Raw genomic sequence first — 24,336 nt, forward strand, 5'->3', positions numbered from 1 at the left:
CAAGGAGGCCTGGCAGACTTTGGGGTGCAGAGTTGACAGCTTGCAACCAGGACTGAGGAAACGGGGCTGCCTTGGGGAAAAAAAACATGCTTCCTAGTGCCCATCAGATGACAATATTTAAGGGAAGGCCCTGGAGTCTGCCCACAGTGTCTGATGTGTTAAGAAGGGTAGACACCCTTATTACATACATATTAGCAGTTTGGATTTACCTAAAATTCTTTAACATCTTCAATCATACTTTATATCACTTCTAACCATTTCATTGTATTAACAATTGCAATGTGTTTTTAAATCATTTCTGTGACCTAAGTCTCATTGCTGCCTCCTCTCCCCTGTCTGTTGGCTGAGCCATGGCTCCTCCCCCCCTTCATATCTTGTCTGGTCATCAAGTCTCTTGTTGCACATGTGCTGGGGGGGGGTGCAGGAGGCCATGCACACATTGGATTTTGGGTGTTTGGGCACGCACGCACATGCGCACTTTGGGCACTCGGTCCAGAAAAGGTTAGTCATCACTTTCCTTGGATGTCTCCATGCAGATGCCAACTTGAGAAATGATTTCTCCGGTTGCACAGTTTGTTCATAGATGCGTTGCGTGGGATCCGAAGATCGAAGTTGGCAGAGCGTGGGGTTTGACAGTTGCTTCTAAGCTTCTTTGTCATAATCCGCTTAATGAAAACTGCCCCTCCTTGCTTTGATATTGTTATTCTGGAGGCCTTGGGTGGTATTTTGTTCTCCTCCGCTGAGATGGGACACGCCCCGCAATCTGGATGGACTGGTTTTCTTCTTTTCTTGGGCTGCAAAAATCCAGAAACATTTTGTGGGCAAAGAGTGGTTGTCCCAGAAGGAAGACTTCGATATCTTACAGTTGAATTGTGATGTGGCAGCCTGACAGCATGGAGTGTGAATGCAATACTTTGTCCTTGCTTGGTAAAAATAGCCATGTATTTGCTCTGGAATTGGGAAGGGGGTGGGTCAGGAGCAGCAATGATCTTCCTCTTTCGTTATTTCAACCTGGAAAAGTTTTTGCCAATGCAAAGTCCTCTGGCTTTGCTCTCTTCTACAAAAACATGAACACTGGGCCCCATCCAACAAAATGAAAGTAGAGAAAAGTAAAGTCTTACACTTAAGGCAACAAAACCCCAAACTATAGACTGGGTGAAACCAGGCTTAATAGCAGTAACTGTGAGAAGGATTTTGGAGGCTTAGTGGAAAACCAGCTAAATATGAGACAACAATGTCCAGTCGCAGCCAAAAAAGCCAATGCTGCATTAACAGAGAGATACAATCAAGATCAAGTGAGGTATTAATACCACTCTATAAAGCTTTATTAAGACCACATCTAGAGTACTGCATCCAGTTTTGGTTACCAGACTATAAAAAGGTGTTGAGACTCTAGAAAGAGTGCAGAGAAGAACAACCAAGATTATTAGGGGACTGGAGGCTAAAACATATGAAGAACGGTTGCAGGAACTGGGCATGGGTCACATGATCAAAATTTGGACACTTGACAACTGACCATTGCTGTGTCCCAAGGTCATGTGATCACCTTTTGAGACTTTCCAACAATGGATGATGAGGGGACTGGAGGCTCAAACATACGATGAACGGTTGCAGGAACTGGGCCTGGCTAGTCTAGGGAAGAGAAGGACCAGGGGAGACAGGAAAGTAGTCTTCCAATATTTGAGGGGCTGCCCCAGAGAGGAGGGGGTCAAGCTGTTTTCCAAAGCACCCGAAGGCCAGACAAGGAAGAATGGATGGAAACCGAACAAGGAGATTCAACCTAGAAATGAGGAGGAATTTTCTGACAGGAAGAGCAATCAATCCATGGAACAGAAGTTGTGGGAGCTTCATCACTGGAGGCTTTCAAGGAGAGGCTGGGCTGCCATCTGTCAGAAATGGTGTAGGGTCTCCTGCTTGGGTGGGTGGGAGGTTGGACTAGGTGACCTATAAGGTCCCTTCCATTTCTGTTAATCTGTTAAAAAAAAATCTCCCAGCACTTGCTGATATTAATGAAGAGGTATATTTGTAGCTCAGGGTTGACATAAAGTGCTCTCTGTTTTCTTGCAGATGTTTCATTACCCAAAGTAGGTAAACATCCTCGATGCTAGCTAATATTGTCTAACACAGGGGTCACCAACCCCTGGGTGATAATAACCCAGTACCATACCTTGACCCATTTGGAACTGGGCCGCGGAAGTCAAGGGCGAGCGTGTGCTCCATTTGCACGCGTGGGGTGCCTGCCTGTGGCACAAATGGGGTGCTTCCTTGTTGCCCCATGTTGAACCATCCCCTCCCCTCCCCGCTGGTCCACAAAGCCAGAAAAGTTGGGGAAACTGTGGTCTAATTGTTTCTCGGCGTCAGCACCTTTAAGATGATTGGACTTTCAACTCCCAGAATGCTAGCACCCTAGGAGTTGGAAGTTCACGCTTCTTAAATTGTTACTGTTGAGAAACGTTGGTCTGCCACAGGGTTGTCAAACTTGATTTCGCTGAGGACCACATCAGGATTGTGTTTGGGTGGCAAGGTGGATGTGGTCAGCTCAACGTCACTCATGTCAGAGCACCTGTGGTGGCCCAAGCTCTCTGCCAGTGAAAACGGGCTCCCCCCGAGTGCCGTTTTCAGCTGCGACGGCTTCTTGCAACCCTCTGCCAGCAAAAATGGAGCTTATGGGGGCCGCACGTGGCCCTCCCAAAGTCCATTTTTGCTGGCAGACGCAGCATGGATCGGTCCCTCACTGTTTTTAGGATGATCCTGTGGGCCAGATCTAAACCGGATTCGGCCCCTGGGCCTTGAGTTTGACACCCCTGATCTAGCATTTAGGCATTTGAAATTCTTTTTCTTTTTTTTTGGCATTGGTGGGTAGCTGTTCCTCCTTCTTTTGTGAGGGAGTGGGGCCGTTTGAAGATGCTCCAGAGAGGAGGGAATTGGTCCCTAGGCGCAGTCACCTTAGGACTGGCTAGGTGCAAAACGCGGGCCTCAAATGTGGATTAAGCCTTGGTTGTTTTGGGCCCTGCTTTGGGCCATTGTGACTTGGCAGCATGGTTTTTTTTTTTTTTTACCTCAGGAATTTTTAAAAAGTAAATTTATTTAAAAAATTGCAATGATAAAAGCTAGTTCAAAGTTTAAAAAAATTAAGAGAGTAGAAGAATAGAAAGTGCGGAAAATTCTTCAGAGCTTTAAGAAGCCTCTTTTGTAAATCCAATATAGGAAAATCCAAATCCTCCTCCTGGTTTGCAAATTCTGTTTTAATCCGCTTTAATTATTAAGACATCATCTAGCTTCTTTTGAAAGTGCATCGTCTTTTACCATCTCTTGTAGCCTTTCGTTTTTAAATCCACTGCCTCAATCAGGTCTGGTAAAACTTGTTCCGCTTCCATAATATTTTTTAAACACAGACACTCTTAAAATTAACTTCCAAGTCCATTGCTCAAAAACATTGTTCTGCATTGCAAAACACTTTGTTTAATTCTGTCTTAGTAAAACATGTTAAGGGTTCTTCCCCTTTAATTGTACACTTTAGTTCCTTTTGGGTTCCTCCTTACGTCTAAGCTTCATAGTTTAATCCTGTTGTTGTTTTTTAAAGAGAATTCAAAACAAAAGCATTTTCCCACGGGAAGGATGAAATTTCTTTTTAGAAAAGGAAATATGTAAATCCATTTGCATCCCTTAGAAAGCACTGGCCCTGTTTTGAGTAAAAAAAGGGGTATTGCTTTGTCTCCCAGAACTCTGAGCAGGTCGGAGAGCATTGCTTATGGTCTCCTCATAAGGAGCAGTTGTCTGGAGCACTTGTGGGTGATCCCCGTTCCTCTCTTTGTCCAGAGAGGAATTACAGAGAGCCAATTTCCTTGCTGGCTGTTCTTTCCACTGTAGCGGTTGGCTTTTGTGGAACCATCTACAGTTCAATTTCTTTCCTGAAGTCATGTGAAAATTGAGAACAAAAAGTCCTTTGACACGACATCTTCGTGCAAAGTCCCTCAAGCAGACTATATCACTCTGCAAAATGCCTTTTTCCTCACTGGCAGAAAAGTTAGGCCTTTGCTCGGTGCAGGGTGGATTCGATTTAAATCAAGTTGATTTAAATCACAATTTAAATCATGATATAAATCACTATTAAAAAGGCCTGATTTAAATCAACTCGATTTAAATCATAGTTTTCAAAGAGCAACTGTTGTCTCTGTCCCACAATGGCTCCTCCTCTGAGCCCCTGTTGACTCACCGACCGTCCCATTCGCTTTAACGGGATGGCTGGTGATGCGACAGGGACATAAGGTGAGGGACCTGGCAGGCAGCAGGTGAGTGGATGCTCACTAACAGGTGTTGCCATGACGGATCTGAAATGACAGGTCCCCTTATTATATTTATAAGCTGCTTATAAGGTTTCACTTTCATTTTTACTGCTTGCCCTTCCTCCTGGTGCCTAGTGGCACAGATGCATTTCTCTTCAAACCATTTCATTTCATTCATTTCATTTATTAAATTTATAAACCATCACAGAGTTTGTAGTGTAGATAGATTTGCAAAACAAGGGGATAAAGAAACATTCCTGAACTTTGTTTCGTGATTTATCTCATGGTTATTGGGATATTGTGTGAACGCATCAATGCAGTGCATGTTATCTCAGCTTGCATTCATTGAACGAGTGTACCAAAAATGTAAATATTGCAGAATATACCGCCTCATGCTATATAACTAAGCTCCATTTCATGCTGAATAAACTAAACTATTAATGTATCTTAAGTAGAAAACTATCTTTAGATAGATTTTTTTACCACAAAAGCATTTTATTAAAATAAATAGGATAAAAATAAAAGAAATGGATCTAAATTTTAAAAATCTGATTTAAATTTAAAAATCTGACTTTTTTTTTTAAAAAAAAAAACTTAAAATCTATTTTTTATCCACCCTGGCTTGTTGCTTTTGGGCTCTTGAGCTAAAGAGGTGTGAAAAGCTGCTCTTCCCATCCTTATTTCTCTTCTGCACACTCTGGAAAAGTCCTAGCCATTCATCCCAGGGATGGTTTGAACCTCTGGCCTCGATCTCTGGCCTGAGGCTTACTCAACCGCTGTTTCTGCTCCATACGTTGGAAGTGGACTCTGCTCCCATTTGCATGAAGATGAGGCAGCTGGAGAGAGCCAATCAGACCCAGCTTTTCAGGGTGGTGTGCCATCTGCCCCTCCCCTCCCTTGGGCTGCCAGGGCAGGAGAGCATCGTGGCTTGTCCCTCTGTTTTGCCCCGACCAGCTCTTGCAACCTTCCTTTAGAATAGAACATAATACTTTATTGGCCAAGTGTGATTGGACACAAAAGGAATTTGTCTTTGGTGCAAATGCTCTCAGTGTATATAAGGAAAATAAAATATAATACATTCATCAAGAACCATAAGATAAAACACTTAATGATAATCATAGGTTACTACCGTATTTTTCGGAGTATAAGACGCACCGGAGTATAAGACGCAGCAAGGTTTTGAAGAGGCAATTTTTTTAAAAAAAGGAGGTGGGTAGATAGAGGGATAGAGAGGGAGAGAAAGAGAGAAATACAGTAGGTAGGTAGGGAGCGAGAGAGAGTAGGTAGGTAGGTAGGTAGGTAGGTAGGTAGGTAGGTAGGTAGCAGTGATGTGCGGTGAGGTTTATGGCTGGTGAGGCTGGTGACGTCATCAGGAAGGCAGGGAATGGGACCACGTGTGCTGGAGGCTTAGGCTGCCTCATCCTCCAGCACACATGACCCCATTCCCCGCCTTTCTGAGCGCGCTCCACTGGCTCACGCTCCACGATCCCCAACAGCAGCTGCTTTTCAGTGCTTTTCGGTGCATCTGGCGTTTAGGACATCCGGCTATGTACCTAAACGCCAGACGCACTGAAAAGCACCTCGCCTCCAAGCCACTTCGTCTTGATGACGTCGCCGACGTCGCTGCTGGGCGCGGCCAGACGGAGGTAACCAGAGTAGCGCCGAGGGGTCTGGGCGGACAAAAGAGCGAGCAAACGAGCAATGGAGGATCAGGCAGCCTGATCCTCGGTCGCTCCTCCGCCGGACTGCCTTGGGCCACTCTGGCTACCTCCGCCCATCCGCGCATGGCAGCTGCGGCAACGTCATCAAACCCCTGTCACTTCTGGATGTCTATTGCAGTCGCGAGGAGCGCGCAAAGTACAGTGGAGGCAGGAAGGTTATTGGCGCTTCCGAGAACCCTCCTGCCTCCGCCAGTTGCCCAGCTGGCACCGCCCCGCGCGCTCCTCCTCCTCCCTCCTCTTCCTCTTATATATATGAAACTCCCTTGTGGATATTATTATTATATATTATTATTTCATTATGAGAGGTGAGGCTCTGCCTCCCCTGCCTCCCCTGACCGCACGTCCCTGGTAGGTAGGTAGGTAGGTAGGTAGGTAGGTAGGTAGGTAGGTAGATAGATGATAGATAGATAGATAGATAGATAGATAGATAGATAGAAGGAGAGAGGGAGAGAGAGAGAGAAATATAGTAGGGAGGGAGGGAGGGAGAGAGTGTGTAGGTAGGTAGGTAGGTAGGTAGGTAGGTAGGTAGGTAGAGAGAAATAGAAAGAGATAGAGAAATACAGTAGATAGGTAGGGAGAGAGAGAGTAGGTAGGTAGGTAGATGTTTCCAGGTGTATTTATCCATGTGCTGAAGAAGGAAATCGCTGACAATCTGTAGCACCTAAGACTTTGTTTCTGCTGGCACAGCACTTGATCAATGTAATTCTCATCAATCAATTAAAGAGCTTTCCAAAAGAAAAAAAAGTTTTTGCACTCTGCAACCCCCCCCCCCCAAAATGGCCCATTTTTCATGAAAACAGGCCCGTTTTTTTTCAAAAAAGGCATGAATAGCCTTGAGGGGGGGGCTTGCAGAGTGGTCCTGGGAGGGTAGGGGGGCAAAAACGAGCAAAAAATGGCCCATTTTTCGCAAAAACAGGCCCATTTCTTGTAAAAAAGAAAATTGCATGCATAGCCTTATGGAGGCTTATAGAGTGCTGCTGGGGGGTAAAAAACGGGCCATTTTTTGCTTATTTCTGCCCTCCCCAGCCCCCAGAAGCTCTCTGAAAGCCTCCATAAGGGTATGCACGGCCATTTTGGTGAAGGGGGCAAAAAAATGCTGTATACGCACCCAGATTTTCAGCCTCTTTTTTGAGGAGAAAATGTGCGTCTTATACTCCAAAAAAGACAGTAATAATTTACTCCACCTGCCTTCATTTCAGGAGGTGTTGCAGTGCTGCAGCTGATAGCAAAGCAAGCTAGAATCCTGCATCCAGTTTTGGTCACCACACTATAAAAAAGAGGTTGAGACTCTAGAAAGAGTGCAGAGAAGAGCAACCAGGATGATGAAGGGACCAGAGGCTAAAACATATGAAGAACGGTTAGAATAGAGTAGAATAGAATTCTTTATTGGCCAAGAGTGATTGGACACGCAAGGAAATTGTCTTTGGTGCAGATGCTCAGTGTGCATAAAGAGAATAAAATACATTCATTAAAAATCATAAGATACAACACTTAGTGATAGTCAAGGTTACTAAAAAGTTATCAAATTATACTAGTAAACAAATAAAACAATATAAATTGAAAGATACAAGCTTTCAGGAACTGGGCATGGCTAGTCTAGTGAAGAAAAGGACCAGAGGAGACAGAATAGCAGCCTTCCTATATTTGAGGGGCTGCCCCAGAGAGGAGGGGGTCAAGCTATTCTCCAAAGGCCAGGCGAGGAACAATGGATGGAAACTGATCAAGGAGAGATTCAACCTGGAAATAAGGAGGAATTTCCTGACAGGGAGAACAATCAACCAACGGAACAGAAGTTGCCTTCAGACCTTGTGGGAGCTTCATCACTGGAGGCTTTCAAGAAGAGACTGGGCTGCCATCTGTCAGAAATGGGGTAGGGTTTCCTGCTTGGGCGGAGGGGTTGGACTAGATGACCTACAGGGTCCCTTCCAACTCTGTTAAGCTGTATCTGTATCTAAGCTGGGACCTGTAATGTAGTAATGATTCCCCTTTCACTGAACAAAGTTTCAACGTTACAACCATGCTAAGAAAAGGCCCTAAAAACCTGTAGTTACACTTACGACTGTCATATCACGCCACAATTGTGTGATAACAATTTGGGTACTTGGCAGCCGGCTCCTGTTTATGACAAGTTGCAACATCCTGGGGTCACATTTTGTGACTTTTTTTGGCCAATTTCAAGCAAGAAACACCGATTGGGGAAGCTCTGACTTGCTCTGACCACCTCTGATTTGCTTACCATGAAATGTGTCCTTAAAGTTGAATCTGATGTCACTTACAACCATCAAGACTTACAGTGGAAATTCCGGTCATAATTATAATAATAAGTGAAGGACTAATTAGCGGCTCTTGGTGGTTTTTAGCAATGCCAGACAGTGTTGGGACTGCAGTTTCCACCCATGTGGGATAATGGCTGGGAATTCTAGGCGTGGTAGTTTCTCTAGGAAGTTTGGGATTTTATTAAATCAGGAGTGGAAGTTGCAGACTGAAAGGAAATGGGCTTGCTGCCTTTTTTTATAAATGCTCCAGGTGCCCTTTGCCTCCCAGCTTTCAGTAAAATTTAACCACGATACATTTTTCCCTTGCCAATTTCTAGCTGCCCTGTTCTGGTTTTAAGCCCCATGCAGGCAGAACCATCACAGATCGGCAGGTGGGACTATCGGTTGGCATTGCTAACTTGGGTCTTGGAATGGGCCACCCACCCCCACCCAACCCCGTCCATCTGCCTCTTCATCCAGCCCAGGAGAGGTGAAAGTTAGGCAACCCTTTTTTAATACAATAATACAATAGTAGAGTTGGAAGGGACCTTGGAGGTCTTCTAGTCCAACCCCCTGCCTAGGCAGGAAACCCTATACCGTTTCAGACAAATGGCTATCCAACATCATCTTAAAGACTTCCAGTGTTGGGGCATTTACAACTTCTGGAGGCAACTTCTGTTCCACTGATTAATTGTTCTAACTGTCAGGAAATTTCTCCTCAGTTCTAACTTGCTTCTCTCCTTGATTAGTTTCCACCCATTGCTTCTTGTTCTACCCTCAGGTGCCTTGGAGAATAGTTTGACTCCCTCTTCTTTGTGGCAACCTCTGAGATATTGGAAGACTGCTATCATGTCTCCCCTAGTCCTTCTTTCTCTTAAGCTAAACATACCCAGTTCCTTTGTCCAAGATGATCTTCTTGGGATGTTGGTCTAGATGACCTCCAAGATCCTGTGCTTTTCATGGTCCTGGGCTGGGGATAAGAACATAGAATAATACCCTGTTTCCCTGAAAATAAGACCACCCCGGATAATAAGCCCAATTGGGCTTTTAAGCACATGCGCTAAAATAAGCCCTCCCCTGAAAATGAGCCCTCCCCGAAAATATTGCAATGCAGCAGCAGCCATGAGGTGCCTCCTGCACCGCAAAAATAATAAGACCTCCCCAAAAATAAGGCCAAGCGCTTATTTCAGGGATCCAAAGAAAATAAGACCCTGTCTTATTTTCAGGGAAATACGGTAGGTTGGAGGTCTTCTAGTTCAACCTCCTGCCAAAGATTTAGAAGATTCTGTTCCATTTCAGACAGATATCTCCAGTTACAGATTAACAGAATTAGAAGGGACCTTGTGGGTCATTTAGTCCAACCCCCCCCCCCCGCCCCAAGCAGGAGACCTAACACCATTTCTGACAGATGGCAGTCCAGTCTCTTCTTGAAAGCTTCCAGGGATGAAGCTCCCACAACTTCCGAAGGCAGCTTCTGTTCCATGGGTGGATTGCTCTCCCTGTCAGAAAATTTCTCCTTATTTCTAGATTGAATTTCTCCAGTTTCCATCCGTTGTTCCTTGGATTGGGCACCCACAACTTCTAGAGCAGCGATGGTGAACCTTTTTTGGCTCCCGTGCCATAAGTGGGGGGAGCGCAGGGGGGTCATTTGCAGGCATGCGACACCCATAATGCAATGCGCGACACACACACCCCCAGTGCTCATGCGTGCACTACAGGCGTGAACCCCCATTTTTGCATGCTTTTTTCGCCCTCCCCAGGCTCCAGAGGCTTTATAGGAGAATGGGGAGGGCGAAAACAGTCTCCGCCGTCCTCCCGGAAGCCCTCTGGAGGCTTCAGGGACCTTCAGGAGGCTTCCCTGAAGCCTCCGAAGCAGTCAAAACGACCCTCCGAGCAAACCGGAGTCACTTCCGGTTTGCTCGGAGGGTCGTTTTAAGTGCTACAAAGGCTTCAGGGACCTTCAGGAGGCTTCTCTGAAGCCTCGAGAGCAGTCAAAAAGACCCTCCGAGCAAACAGGAAGTCCGTTCCTGAACTTCCGGTTTCCCTGTAGGGCCGTTTTTTTGCGCTCCGGAGGCTTCAGGGAAGCTCATGATGCCTCCGGAGGCTCTTTTCGCCCTCCCCTATAAAGCCTCTGGAGCCTGGGGAGGGCGAAAAATGGCTTTAAAAAAGGGTGAACTCAGCTGGCCAGTGCGCACATGCACCCTGACAAATGGCTCCGCGTGCCACCGGTGGCACGCGTGCCATAGGTTCGCCATCACTATTCTAGAGGCAAGCCGTTTTATTAATTCTCACTCTCAGGAAATTTCACTAGGTGAAATTTCTTTTTTCCTTGATAAGTTTCCATCTGTTGCTTCTTGTCCTACCCTCAGACACTTTGGAGAATAGTTTGACTCCTTCTTCTTTCTGGCAGTCCCTCAGGTATTGGAACACTGCCATCATGTCACCCGTAGTCCTTCTTTTCATCAAACTCAACATACCCAGTTCTAGCAACCGTTCTTTATGTTTTAGCCTCCAGTTCCATAGAATAGAACAGAACAGAGTAGCGTAGAGTAGCATAGTATAGTGTAGAATAGAATAGAATAGAATAAGAGTTAGAAGGGACCTTGGAGGACTTCTAGTCCAACCCCATGCTTAGGCAGGAAACCCTACACCACTTCAGACAAATGGTTATCCATTCTTAAAAACTTCCAGTATTGGAGCATTATTATTATTATTATTTATTAGCGTTTATATACCGCCCCCTCTCCCGAAAGGGACTCGGGGCGGTGTACAGTCCGTATCAAAATACAACAAATTAAAACATAGTAATAACTACATAAATACATGTATGAGAGGAGGATAAAATATGCCAAACTGTACAGCTAAATAAATAAATCGAAATGTACAAAAATTTAAAATCCCAATGTCATATCAGGTTAAATTTAAAACACTATCCCTCTAAAAACCAGTAAGAATGTGTATGCCAGGAGGTAGATGTTATAAATTATGCCAGACCAGCCAGTCGGAACAGGTGTGTCTTCAGTTTCTGTCGGAAGGAGCGGAGGTCAGTAGTGGTTCTAATGTCGGGGGGGAGGTCATTCCAGAGGGTTGGGCCCATCACAGAGAAGGCCCTACTCCTCGGTGTCGCCCGTTGGCATTGCCTCGTGGACGGCACCAGGAGAAGGCCCTCCCTGTGAGAGCGAATTGGCCGCAGGAATGTATGTGGGAGGATGCGATCCCGCAGGTAACTAGGCCCTATGCCATGGAGCACTTTAAAGATGGTGATCAGAACCTTGAAACGCACCCGAAAGACCACAGGCAGCCAGTGCAGCTCGCGCAGGAGAGGTGTTACGTGGGAGTACCTAGTACTCCCCATGACTATCTGCGCGGCTGCGTTCTGGACTAGCTGCAGTCTTCGGGCGCGTCCCAAGGGAAGCCCCATGTAGAGAGCGTTACAGTAGTCCAGGCGAGACGTCACCAGTGCATGAGTGACTGTGCCTAGGGCATCACGGTCCAGAAGGGGGCGCAATTGGCGCACCAGGCGAACCTGGTGGAACGCCCCCCTTGCCACGGCTGCCACATGATCATCCATTGACAGCCGGGCATCTAGGAGGACGCCCAAATTGCACGCCCGTTCCACAGGGGGCAATTGCTCGCCCCCTATGGCCAGTGATGGAATCAGCTGGCTGAACCGAGGTGCCGGTAGCCACAGCCACTCAGTCTTGGAGGGGTTGAGTTTGAGTCTGTTGTCCCCCATCCAGACCCCGACGGCTTCCAAACACCGGGACATCACTTCGACAGCCTCGTTGGGGTGGCTTGGGGTTGAGATGTACAACTGAGTATCATCAGCGTACAGATGGTACTCAACCCCAAAACCACGGATGATCTCACCCAGCGGCTTCACATATGCGTTGAACAAAAGGGGCGAGAGGACCGACCCCTGCGGCACCCCACAAGAGAGTGGCTTCGGGGTCGACCTCTGCCCCCCAGTCAACACACATTGCATTCACAACTTCTGGAGGCAACTTCTGTTCCACTGATTAATTGTCCTCACCGTCAGGAAATTTCTGCTTAGTTCCAGGTTGAAAGTCTACGGAAACTCTCAGTCATGCAGGTCATGGTTATTTCAAAGGTGTTTTTTCAGGAGGCAACTGAACTGGTTAGTTCTAGGTTGCTTCTCTCCTTGATTTGTTTCCACCCATTGCTTCTTGTCCTGCCTTCAGGTGCTGTGGAGAATAGCTTGACTCCCTCTTCTTTGGGGCAGCCCCTGAGATACTGGAAGACTGCTATCATGTCTCCCCTGGTCCTTCTTTTCATTCAACTAGACATACCCAGTTCCTGCAAACGTTCTTCATGTGTTTTAGGTCCTAGCTTCTGGGGGAATCTCTTGAGAGAGGGGGGAGAGAGAGAGAGAGAGAGCAAAGGGATGCAGGCAGCTGTGAGGTCAAGAGTGACACCCTGCCTCCATCACTCCGAGGGCGGCTGAGGGACTTTGCCCAGCCATGGCTTTCCTTGAAACACCTGAGTCATCTCCATGGATATTTTACCTTCTTGCCTCCAGAAAGACGTTGATGGAGGTGACTGGAAGGGGAGGGGGGGGGGAAAGAGAGGAACCTGTTTTTCCAGCTGAAAGCAGGAAAATCCACTCAGTTCCTAGCGCTTTTTAATACCTTCACCAAAAGAGGTTTCACTGTTTTAAGAAGCCAGAATTTCGGGTTTAATGAGCGAAGAAAATACCTGTTGCATGCAGGCGAGTGGGAAGAGAGTTGGGGGGAAAAATATGGCATTTGTTGAGGCACAGCTTCGGGCCATCTTGGACGCAAAGCTTCACCTCTCTAGAAGGCCCAGGTGTCTCATCCCTCGCTTTTGCCTGTGTTTTCTTTTTTAGGATCATTAAAAATGTGGTTCGCACCTTCAAGTACGTCTACGGCCTGAGGTTTGAAGTGAAGGGTCTGGAGCACTTCGAGGTCGAAGGTCCCTGTGTCATCATCTCAAACCACCAGAGCATCCTGGACATGATTGGTAGGGGTCTGGGGGCTCAGTGGGAGGGCTGCTCCCAGGGTGGTCCTTGATTAAATCAAGGCTTGATTTAAAATCAGCTCAGTGAAAATCATAGTTTGTAAATAGATGATAGACAGATAAATAGATAGATATGGTTGATAGAGAGGTAGAGAGATAGATATGGTTGATATAGAGATAGACAGACAGACAGACAGACAGAAAGACAAATATAGATGATAGAGAGAGAGAGAGAGAGAGTTGGTAGAGATACTGGAGAGAGAGAGATAGACAGACAGACAAATATAGATGAGAGAGAGATTTGATAGAGATACTGGAGAGAGACAGACAGACAGACAGATAGACAGAAAGACAAATATAGATGAGAGAGAGATTTGATAGAGATAGAGATACTGGAGAGAGAGAGAGACAGAGAGAGACAGAGACAGAGAGAGACAGAGACAGACAGACAGACAGACAGACAGACAGACAGACAGACAGAAAGACAAATATAGATGAGAGAGAGAGATTTGATAGAGATACTGGAGAGAGAGACAGACAGACAAATATAGACGAGAGAGGGAGAGAGTTGATAGAGATAGAGATACTGGAGAGAGAGAGAGAGAGACAGACAGACAGACAGGCACAAATATGTATGTATGTATGTAGAGAGAGAGACAGGGAGGTAGGTAGGTAGGTAGGTAGGTAGGTAGGTAGGTAGGTAGGTAAATGTTAGATAGATAGATAGATAGATAGATAGATAGATAGATAGATAGATAGATAGATGATAGATAGATGATAGATAGATAGATAGATAGATAGATAGATAGATAGATAGATAGATAGATAGATAGATGATAGATAGAAAGAAAGGTAGGTAGGTAGGTAGGTAGATGATAGATAGATGATAGATAGATAGATGATAGATAGATAGATAGATAGATAGATAGATAGATAGATAGATAGATAGATAGATAGATAGATAGATGATAGATAGATGATAGATAGATAGATAGATAGATAGATAGATAGATAGATAGATAGATAGATTTGATAGAGGGATGGATGGATGGATGGATGGATGGATGTAGGTAGGTAGGTAGGTAAATAGGTAGAGATGGATGGATGGCAGGCATGAAAGAGGATTGGGCTGCTTCATGCCCCACCTAAATGGGCTATTAGCCAGACTAGATGCCTGATGGGAGTGGGTGGGATTCTCCTTCCTGACTCACCAGGAGGCTTCTTGGTTGCTCCTCCCTGTTCTCCCACCACAGCCCAATCCTTTTGAGACCCCCTCCCAGACCCCAGCTGTGAAATGCAGCTGAGAGACTCTTAATTTCCCCAGGGCCCATGAAATCTCGACTTGGGTTTCAACGCTAGAGAATAACGGGGCAGCTGGGTCGTTTCCATCTTTTACCTGCCCAACAGGCCTTCCAGGCAGACTTAAGTCGCGGTGCCCCGACCCAAACAGGACCTTCCTCTGGGCTCCTCTACTAGCAAAGACAGGGAGAGGGACGCTCGGCGGGATCTCCCCCCCACCCCCAATCTCAGAGGCAGCTTCTCACGCCTCTTCCTCCTGCTTTTTGCCATTCGCAGGGCTGATGGAAATCCTTCCGGAACGCTGCGTCCAGATTGCCAAAAAGGAGCTGTTATACTTCGGGCCGGTGGGTCTGGTTATCTACCTAGGTGGGATCATCTTCATCAACCGGAAAAGCACCGGCAACGCCAAGTCCGTGATGTCCGGAGTCGGCCAGGCCATGACCAGCGAGAATGTGAGTGTGTGGGGACTGCCAGGGCAGCTACAGCCCCCTGGCCTGGTCCCTCTGCAATGGTGTGGCCCGCCAGCGGTCAGCAGAGCTGGCAGCAGAGTCAGAAAGTGAGGAGGCTGGGGAGGAGCATGGGCCGGTCCTGGAGGCTGGGGAAGGCTCGGACGAGGGCTCTGCATCTGAGGCAGAGACAGGGCCGAGGCCGTCTGGCAGTGATCAGGTGCCTACGGAGGTAGACAGCAGTGAGGCAGAGGAACAGCTGGAGCCTGTTCCCAGTGTGCACATGTGCAGAGCTGCCAGAATAATAATAATAATAATAATAATAATAATAATAATAATAATAATAATAATAATAATAATAATAATAATATTTATTTCTTAGCCGCACCCTCTCCCGAAGGAGACTCGGGACGGCGTACAATAAAACACATAAAAATACAAATATGGACAAAACATACATATAATATAGACGTATACAAGGAGGAGGTGGGCAGATGGATAAAAACAATTAAAATCACAATATTAAAAATCCCCTAAATAAATTACCAAAATAAAAAACCCGTCAGGAGCGATATGATCAGACTATGGTTGAGCCAGGCCAGCTACTTGGAATAGGTGGGTCTTGAGCTTTACACGGAAGGAGCGGAGGTCAGAGGTAGTCCTAATATCCGGAGGGAGGTCATTCTACAGGGCTGGGCCCGCCACAGAGAAGGCTCTGCTCCTAGGCGCCGCCCCTCGGCACTGTCTGGTGGACAGCACCTGGAGGAGTCCCTCTCTGTGCGAGCGAATTGGTCGCAAAGAAGAAAAGAACAGCTGAGAAATCAGGGTCGACTTGGGAGTAAAGTCGCAGGTGGGATGGTGAATGGCCCCTCCTGTAGGGAGTAAAAGAGGAGCGAAAGGGGAGGGGGCTTTTGCAGGAAACAAGTTGTTCATTTGGTCGTAGATTCGTTTCAGGAGTGTGAAGATCTGTCCGTGAATCTCAGAGACTCTGTGCCCAGCCTTTCCTTGCACAACACCTAATTTGGAAAATATTTAACATGGCAGCTTTCCAAGGCAGATAAGGTCTGTGGTCATAAATACTCCTTTGAAAGACTGTTCGCCAGGCCTTGGCTGAATGTGAAAGAGAGGAATTCACATTCGTTTAATAAAAGGGGTTTTCTTTCAGGACCAGGCCTCCTGCTTTTTGGGGAAGCTGAGGTCAGAACATGGAAGGTACCTCGGCCACTCAGCTTGTATGCTAGACGAGGCAAAATCATCGTGAGAACTGAGCCTTTGTTTTCTCACAGGGTTTGTGAAGCCGTCATTTGGAGCTCTCGCCTCACAATCGGGAGGCTGTGAGTTCGATCCTAGGTAGAGGCAGATATTTCTCTCTCTCTGGGCACAATGAGAATATATCTGCTGAACAAAAACTCCGCATTGGAGACAGGAAGGGCATCCGGCCATTAAAACACTCTGCTCCCTTCAGTTGCCCTGACAGCACCCCGCAAGGGATTATGGGGCCGTTAAAAGACGATGGTGTTTGTGAAGCTGCCATTGCTTTATGGATAGTCCTCAACTTACAACAATTCAAAGTTACAACGGCACTGAAAAAAAAAGATTTATGATCATTTTTCAGGCTTACCACCATTGCCACATTCCTGTGGTGACGTGATCCAAATTCAGACACCTGGCAACTGACTCCCATTTATGACAGTTGCAGTGTCCAGGGCTCGCATGTTCCCTTTTGCGACCTTCTGATAACCAAAGTCAATAAGGGGAGCCAGTTTCTCTTTAACAACCGGGTTACTAATCTGACAACGGCAGTTGATTCACTTAACAAAACGCGGCAAGGAAAGTTGCAAAATGGGGCAAAACTCACTTAACCACTGTCTCACCTAGCAACAGAAATGTTGGACTCAGTTGTAAGTCAAGGACTACTACCTGTATTTGCTGGATAATTGCAAGCTCGTTGGAAAGGAGGCCACCTGGAAATCTCAGAACCGGGAAAATGAAACCATTCTGGAAGAAGGCAGGGCAAACAATTCTCACAATGCTGCCAAGGGGTCAAGGAGTTCCAATAACCTGGTTTTGTGTGAACACAATTATCTTACATAATGATTTGTTGACGAGGCCTTCCTTCACGACGGGGGAAGAGAGAGACTAGTTGTGAAAGCAGGCTTAATAGCAGTAATTGTGATCTGGGAGTCTTAGTGGACAACCAATTAAGCATGAGTGAGAAGTCAGCCAAAAAAGCCAATGCAATCCTAAATTGCATTAACAGAGGGATAGAATCAAGATCAAGGGAGGGACTAATACCACTCTATAAAGCCTTAGTAAGGCCACACCTAGGACACTGCATCCAGTTTTGGTCACCACACTATAAAAAAGAGGTTGAGACTCTAGAAAGAGTGCAGAGAAGAGCAACCAGGATGATGAGGGGACTGGAGGCTCAAACATACGCTGAACGGTTGCAGGAACTGGGCATGGCTGGTCTAGGGAAAAGAAGGACCAGGGGAGACAGGAGAGCAGTCTTCCAATATTTGAGGGTTTTTTTCTGACAGTCAGAACAGTCAACCCATGGAACAGAAGTTGTGGGAGCTTCATCCCTGGAAGCTTTCAAGAAGAGACTGGACTGCCCTCGGTCAGAAATGGTGTAGGGTCTCCTGCTTGGGCAGGGGGTTGGACTAGATGACCCACAAGGTCCCTTCCAACTCTGTTCATCTGTTAATAAGTGGTGTAGGGTCTCCTGCTTGGGTAGGGGGTTGGACTAGATGACCTACAGGGCATCTTCCAACTCTGTCATTCTGTTATTCTGACTTAGCATTGTGAAGGCATCTCAAAAAGATGTCTTGCTGGGGTTTTCACTAAGAACCTCAGGAATCACTGCTTTGTCCCAATAAGGCTGCAGATTCTAAGCAGGAGAATTAACATGTCTGAGCTGAAGCAGCCACATGTGGCACCTTGTCTAGACACGCCTGGTTGAGTGAGTTGTTGCCCTCTAAAGGGGTGGCTGCATGTGCCCCTCCCTGCCCAAACGTTAAGCAAGAAAGTTAAAAAATGGACACCTGGCAAGATCCTTTGGCGAGATCCGAGTCCCTTTTGGGAGAGGGGGCGGTCTAGAAGCATGAATAATAAAATAAATTTCAAGCCCCAGAAGTAACAGAAGGCAATAATAAAATTGCATTGTTCTTTGCAAGTGTGCGTTTTTAACTGTTTTACTTATTTGCACTTATTTGTAAAACAAGTGGAACCTTTAGGGCACCGTTGGGACTCCTATCTTAACTATTTTAATCAGCTTCATATCTTTGGATGCTGAAATAGCATTTGAGACCCCCAAGACCAGCAGATCCGGCTTTCATGGCCCACCAATCAACCTGCACACACACACACACACATACACACAGTTTCCTTGCACAAACAGGCTTTTTTCCCTGCCGATGAAAACACTATCTAGCCACACCCACGAGGAAGGAGAAACGCCTTGTGCTTTTCTTGCTAAGATGTTTTTGGCCCCTGTACCAGATCATGAGAAAGGCAGGAGCAGATGAATCACAAGTTGGAATTAAGATTGCTGGGAGAAATATCAACAACCTCAGGTATGCAGATGTTACCACTCCAATGGCAGAAAGTGAAGAGGAACTAAAGAGCTTCTTGGTGCGGGTGAAGGAGGAGAGTGCAAAAGTTGGCTTGAAACTCAACATTAAGAAAACTAAGATCATGGCGTCCGGCCCTCTCAATTCCTGGCAAATAGGGAAGAAAGGGAGGTAGTGACCGATTTTATTTTCCTGGGCTCCAAGATCACCACAGATGGGGACTGCAGCCAAGACATTAAAAGAGGCTTGCTCCTGGGGAGGAAAGTGATGGCAAATCTAGACAGCATCCTAAAAAGCAGAGACATCACCCTGCCAACACAAGTGCATAGAGTCAAGGCTATGCTTTTTCCAGTTGCAATGGATGGCTGTGAAAGTTGGACCATAAGGAAGGTGCTGGAGAAGAAGACTCCTGCATTGAGTCCCTTGGACTGCAAGGCCATCCAACCGGTCAGTCCTAGAGGAGATCAACCCTGACTGCTCTTTAGAAGGCCAGATCCTGAAGAGGAAACTCAAAGACTTTGGCCACCTAATGAGAAGGAAGAAGGACTCCCTGGAGAAGAGCCTCATGCTGGGAACGATGGAGGGCAAAAGAAGAAGAAGGGGACGGCAGAGAAGGAGGTGGCTGGATGGAGTCACCGAAGCAGTCGGCATGAGCTTCAATGGACTCCAGAGGATGGCAGAGGACAGGAAGGCCCGGAGGAACGTTGTCCACGGGGTCGTGATGACTCAGACACAACTTTGCGACTAACAACAACAACGATACCAGGAGTTGTTTCCAGCTAAACTTAACAGTGAAGGGAATCAGGCAACTGACCAACTTTGTTGAGCTTTGCCAACTTGGAGTAAGCTGCTCCCTGGCTGGTTAGCAGTTTCCATAAGTCTTTCCTGGCCTTTGCTCTGATCTGATCTGTGCCAGGGTACCTCCTCTTCCAGACCTGAGCTCCCTAAGATATTTGGAACCAATCCAGTCCAAATAACTTCAAAGAAAAAGCTAGTATTTGAATGCTACTTTTCCAAACCCTTCAAGAGTCCTTCAGCTATTTTCTTTCCTAATCAACTCAACTTGAACAAGAAGAGCCCAGCAGATACAAAAGGTGCCATTAATTTTGCTGGCCAGGTAGAATTGGACCAGCTGATTTTAGAGCACCTTAAATTTCTGGTTTCCCAGAACAGCTTCAGATTTTTTTTCTTCCTGCTCTCAATAATTTGAGAGACCAAAGTGGAAGTTAGAACATAAAATAGCGAATAATAGCATTGGAATTTGGAGGTCTTCCAGCCCAACACCCTGCCGATAGCAGGAGATCATTTCACACCTCTTCTTAAAAACTTTCCAGCCTCTTCTTAAAAACTTCCAGGGATTAAGCACCCACGATTTTGGTGGCAAGCTGTTCCAGTGGTTAATTGTCCTCACTGTTAGGAAGTTTCCCCTTAATTCTAGGTTGCTTCTCTCTTTGATTAGTTTCCATCCTTTGTTTCTTGTCCTGTGCTTTGGAAAATAAGTTGACCCCCTCTTCTTTGTGGCAAGCTCTCAAATCCTGGAATCCTGCTATCATGTCCCCCCTAGTCCTTCTTTTCTCTAGACTGGCCACACCCAAATCCTGCAGCCATTCTTCACACATTTTAGTCTCCAGGCCTTAGTTTCTCTTCGCTGCACTTTTTCCAAACTCTCAACATCCCTTTTTGTAGTATGGGGACCAAAATTGGTTGCAGTATTCCAGGTGTGGCATTGTAAAGAGGCACTAACACTTCACGTGATCTTGATTCTCTGCCTCTTGCTTATACAACGCAAGATTGTGTTAGCTTTTTTGGCTGCTGTCTCCTGTTTAAGTGATTGTCCACTAGGACTCCACGGTCCCTCTCACAGTTCCTGTTTTGGAGCCAGGTTTTGCCTAATCTGTCCTCGTCCCTTTGGTTTTTCCTGCCCAGGTGTAAAACTTTGCTTTTCTCCCCGTTAAGTCTCTTAAGATGTTTTTAGATCCTGAGCTTGTGTCACTTTGAATGACTGGAAGTCAGTCCTGCTTTCTGCCCTCAAAAACATTACTGTATATTTGCATGTAGCAAGGATGGCTATGTGTAGAAATGCGTGCTGGCATTTTCTATCTCACTTTGTTGAGCTTTGCTTTGTGGCTCCAAGACCCAGCTCACAATATTATTCTTGAGTTGCAAACATTTTTTTTTTTAAAGTCAAAATATCCCTGTACAGGTAGTCTTCTACTTAAGACCCCAACGGAGCCCAACATTTGTGTTGCTAAGGGGGCCCTTAATAAGTGAGTTTTGCCCCGTTTTATGACTTTTCTTGCCACGGTTGTTGAGTGAATCTGTCTCCCCTGTTGACTTTGCTTAAGTCGCAAAAGGGGATCAGGTGACAACGCAACCGTTATAAGTATGAGTCGGTTGCCAAGCGTGTGAATTTTGATCGCCTGACCATAGAGATGCTGCAGTGGTTGTGAGTGTGAAAAACGATCATAAGTCATTTTTTCAATGCCGGTGTCACCTTGAATTGTCACTAAATGGACTTTTGTAAGTCAAGGACTTACCTATATATGCTTCCAGGGTTGAACCCCCGTCTCCCCCCCCCCCCCACCAAAATGCAATTTCTTTTTATTATTTTACTGTAACAAAAAAGGGACTCAGTGGCTAAGCTTGTCGATCAGAAAGGACAGCAGTTCGGTGGTTCGAATCCCTCCCGCCGCGTAATCGAGTGAGCTCCCGTGACTTGTCCCAGCTTCTGCCAACCGAGCAGTTCGAAAGCACGTCAAAAATGCAAGTAGAAAAATAGGGACCACCTTTGGTGGGAAGGGAACAGCGTTCCATGCGCCTTCGGCGTTGAGTCATGCCGGCCACATGACCACGGAGACGTCTTCGGACAGCGCTGGCTCTTCGGCTTTGAAACGGAGATGAGCACCGCCCCCTAGAGTTGGGAACGACTGGCACAAATGTGCCAGGGGGATTTTTCCCTTTCCCTTATTGTAACAAAGCTACAAGGGAGAGCATGTACAGATAATCCTTGAGTTACAACTGTGTAACAACCGATGTAAAGTTGAAAAAAATGATTTACAACTAATCCTCAGAATTAATGGTTGTCAGTGTGACTGAAATCATAGGATCAAAATTTGGTAATGATTTGCAATTGGCATGCAATTATGGCAGTTGCAATGTCCTGGTGTGTCTGTGTGTGTGTGTGTGTGGAGGAAGGGTCACATGATTGCCATTCGTGACCTTCACAACTGGCTTTGGATTCCCTTAATGACCATGTGATTCACTTAATGACTGTGCAAACAGGTTATAAAATTAGGCATGACTCATTTAAACACCGGTTTGCTTAGCAATCGGAGGTTTCGATCTCAGTTTTGGTCAGAAATCAAAGAGGAGCTGAAAGTATTTTATGACATTGCTAATATACTATTAATATATATGTATGTGTATGTGTGTGTGTGTGTATGTATGTATATCTATCTATATCTGTCTGTCTGTCTGTCTATCTATCTTATCTATCTATCTTATCTATCTTATCTATCTATCTATCTATCTATCTATCTATCTATCTATCTATCTATCTATCTTGTCTGTCTGTCTGTCTATCTTGTCTGTCTGTCTGTCTGTCTATCATCTATCTATTTTATCTATCTATCTATCTATCTATCTATCTATCATCTATCTATCATCTATCTATCATCTATCTATCATCTATCTATCTATCTTATCTATCTTATCTATCTATCTATCTGTCTGTCTGTCTGTCTGTCTGTCTGTCTATCTATCTATCTAATCTATCTATCTATCTTTTCTATCTTATCTATCTTATCTATCTAATCTATCTATCTATCTAATCTATCTATCTAATCTATCTATCTAATCTATCTTATCTAATCTATCTATCTAATCTATCTATCTATCTATCTATCTATCTATCTATCTATCTATCTATCTATCTATCTATCATCTATCTATCTTATCTATCTTCTATCTATATCTATTTATCTATCTATCTATCTATCTATCTATCTATCTATCTATCTATCTATCTATCTATCTATCTATCTATCTATCTAATCTATCTGGCTGTATGTTATGTCATAAACAAAACTTTTCCAAGAAATGTGACCCAAATCGCCCTCTTGAACTGAGGTGGTGGCAGCAAGGTAAAATGTGGTTTTATTGCATAGCATGTAGAAAGATTTATATTTGTGGCTTGGACTTGGGCCAGCTACCTAGATGCAACTCCTTGTACTAAACCATCTAGTGTGCAAGGTTAATCTTTTGCAACAAAAACTGAGTCAGGTTATCTTCAAGAATGTATTCTACGTTGGGACTTTGTCAGTTCTATGCTATTTCTATGAGAGCTGTGTCTATAAAAAGACATAAGGAACTATAATTACTATCAAGTCAAGACACTTTAACATGGTGGCTCAGTGGCTAAGATGCTGAGCTTGTCGATCAGAAAGGTCAGCAGTTTGGCGGTTCGAATCCCTAGCGCCGCATAACGGAGTGAGCTCCTGTGACTTGTCCCAGCTTCTGCCAATCTAGCAGTTCAAAAGCAGGTAAAAAATGCAAGTAGAAAAATAGGAACCACCTTTGATGGGAAGGGAACAGCGTTCTGTGCGCCTTCAGCATTGAGTCATGCCAGCCGCATGACCACGGAGACATCTTCGGACAGCGCTGGCTCTTGTGCTTTGAAACGGAGATGAGTACTGCTCCCTAAAGTAAGGAATGACTAGCACATATGTGTGAGGGGAACCTTTACATTTACCTTTATACTTTAATATACTAAAGCTACAATATCTGGAGTTAAATTTTCCTGGGCTGTAGCTAAATGAAATTGGGAGCAGTTTAAAAGAGCCCCTTCTCTGTAGCAGTTGAAGTTCACACATCTTTTAAGTTGCCAAAGTTTTGTAGTCCGTAGGAATAGCTTAAGATAATATTCTTATTGGACTTATTTTTCTGTCCTAAATCAGCCAGTGCATTTTGAGTGATTTTGCAACCTTTAAAACAGCTGTATGCTGGGTTACGTAGTTCTTGACTTAGGATTGGTACTTAGCAACTATTTGAAGTTACGACGGACCTGGAGGGGAGGGGTACTGTTCTGACCCAGCTCCCCAAACACAACAAACCCTGTGTAGTTGAAACAAGTAGTAGGAGAGCCAGCAGCCCTGACAAAAAAGTTTCTCTCTCAACACAGGCTAACAAGTCCATCAGGCAGGGAGATGAATAGTTGTCTGCTACACTAATTCATCTCCACCCCCTGTCTTTGATCCCCAGAGCTAGAGTGGGGCTTTGTTAGCAGCGGTGGCTCTTCCGTCCCAAGGACAGGCCCATAGATTTCTATTGTTCTCCTCTCCTCTGCCTTCTGTGCATCTGCAAGTCAGGCACTGGACCCAACTGTTCCTCCTCTTCCTCATCAGCCACCTCCAGACCTGGGGGCTGTTGACCCTCCATCTGAGGGCTGACGGACAGTCCAGGCTCTGCCTCTGTCTCTCTCTCTCTCTCTGCCAGCTCCATTCCCTCTTCTCCCTCGGAGCTCTCAGGTTGCCTTGATACTGACCCTAACTCCCACGTCTCCTCCTCCTCCTCCTCCTCCTCCTCCTCCTCCTCCTCCTCCTCCTCCTCCTCCTCTGATTCAGCTGCTGGAGGGGCTGACAGTTGACAGGCACAACAGGTACTTGCACCTAGATTGAGAAGTTTTGACAGATGGCCCCACCCACATCACGTGACCACATTTTGGGTACTGGGCAACATTTATCACTCTCTACAGTGATCAC

The 24,336-nt window shown here is 45.7% G+C and overlaps 1 protein-coding gene across 1 annotated transcript in view; it reads left to right on the forward strand.

Moving 5' to 3' along the window:
• The window catches only part of AGPAT2 (1-acylglycerol-3-phosphate O-acyltransferase 2), a 45,930-nt gene that overhangs the window by 9,481 nt on the left and 12,113 nt on the right, over positions 1 to 24,336 (forward strand). The window contains exons 2-3 of the mRNA XM_081967505.1: positions 13,130 to 13,263; positions 14,836 to 15,011. Of these exons, the coding sequence (XP_081823631.1) occupies positions 13,130 to 13,263; positions 14,836 to 15,011 (310 nt within the window). The remainder of the gene's footprint in view (positions 1 to 13,129; positions 13,264 to 14,835; positions 15,012 to 24,336) is intronic.

This window comes from Natrix helvetica (assembly GCF_964273705.1).
Source record: "Natrix helvetica genome assembly, chromosome: 15".
Lineage (NCBI taxonomy): Eukaryota > Metazoa > Chordata > Lepidosauria > Squamata > Natricidae > Natrix > Natrix helvetica.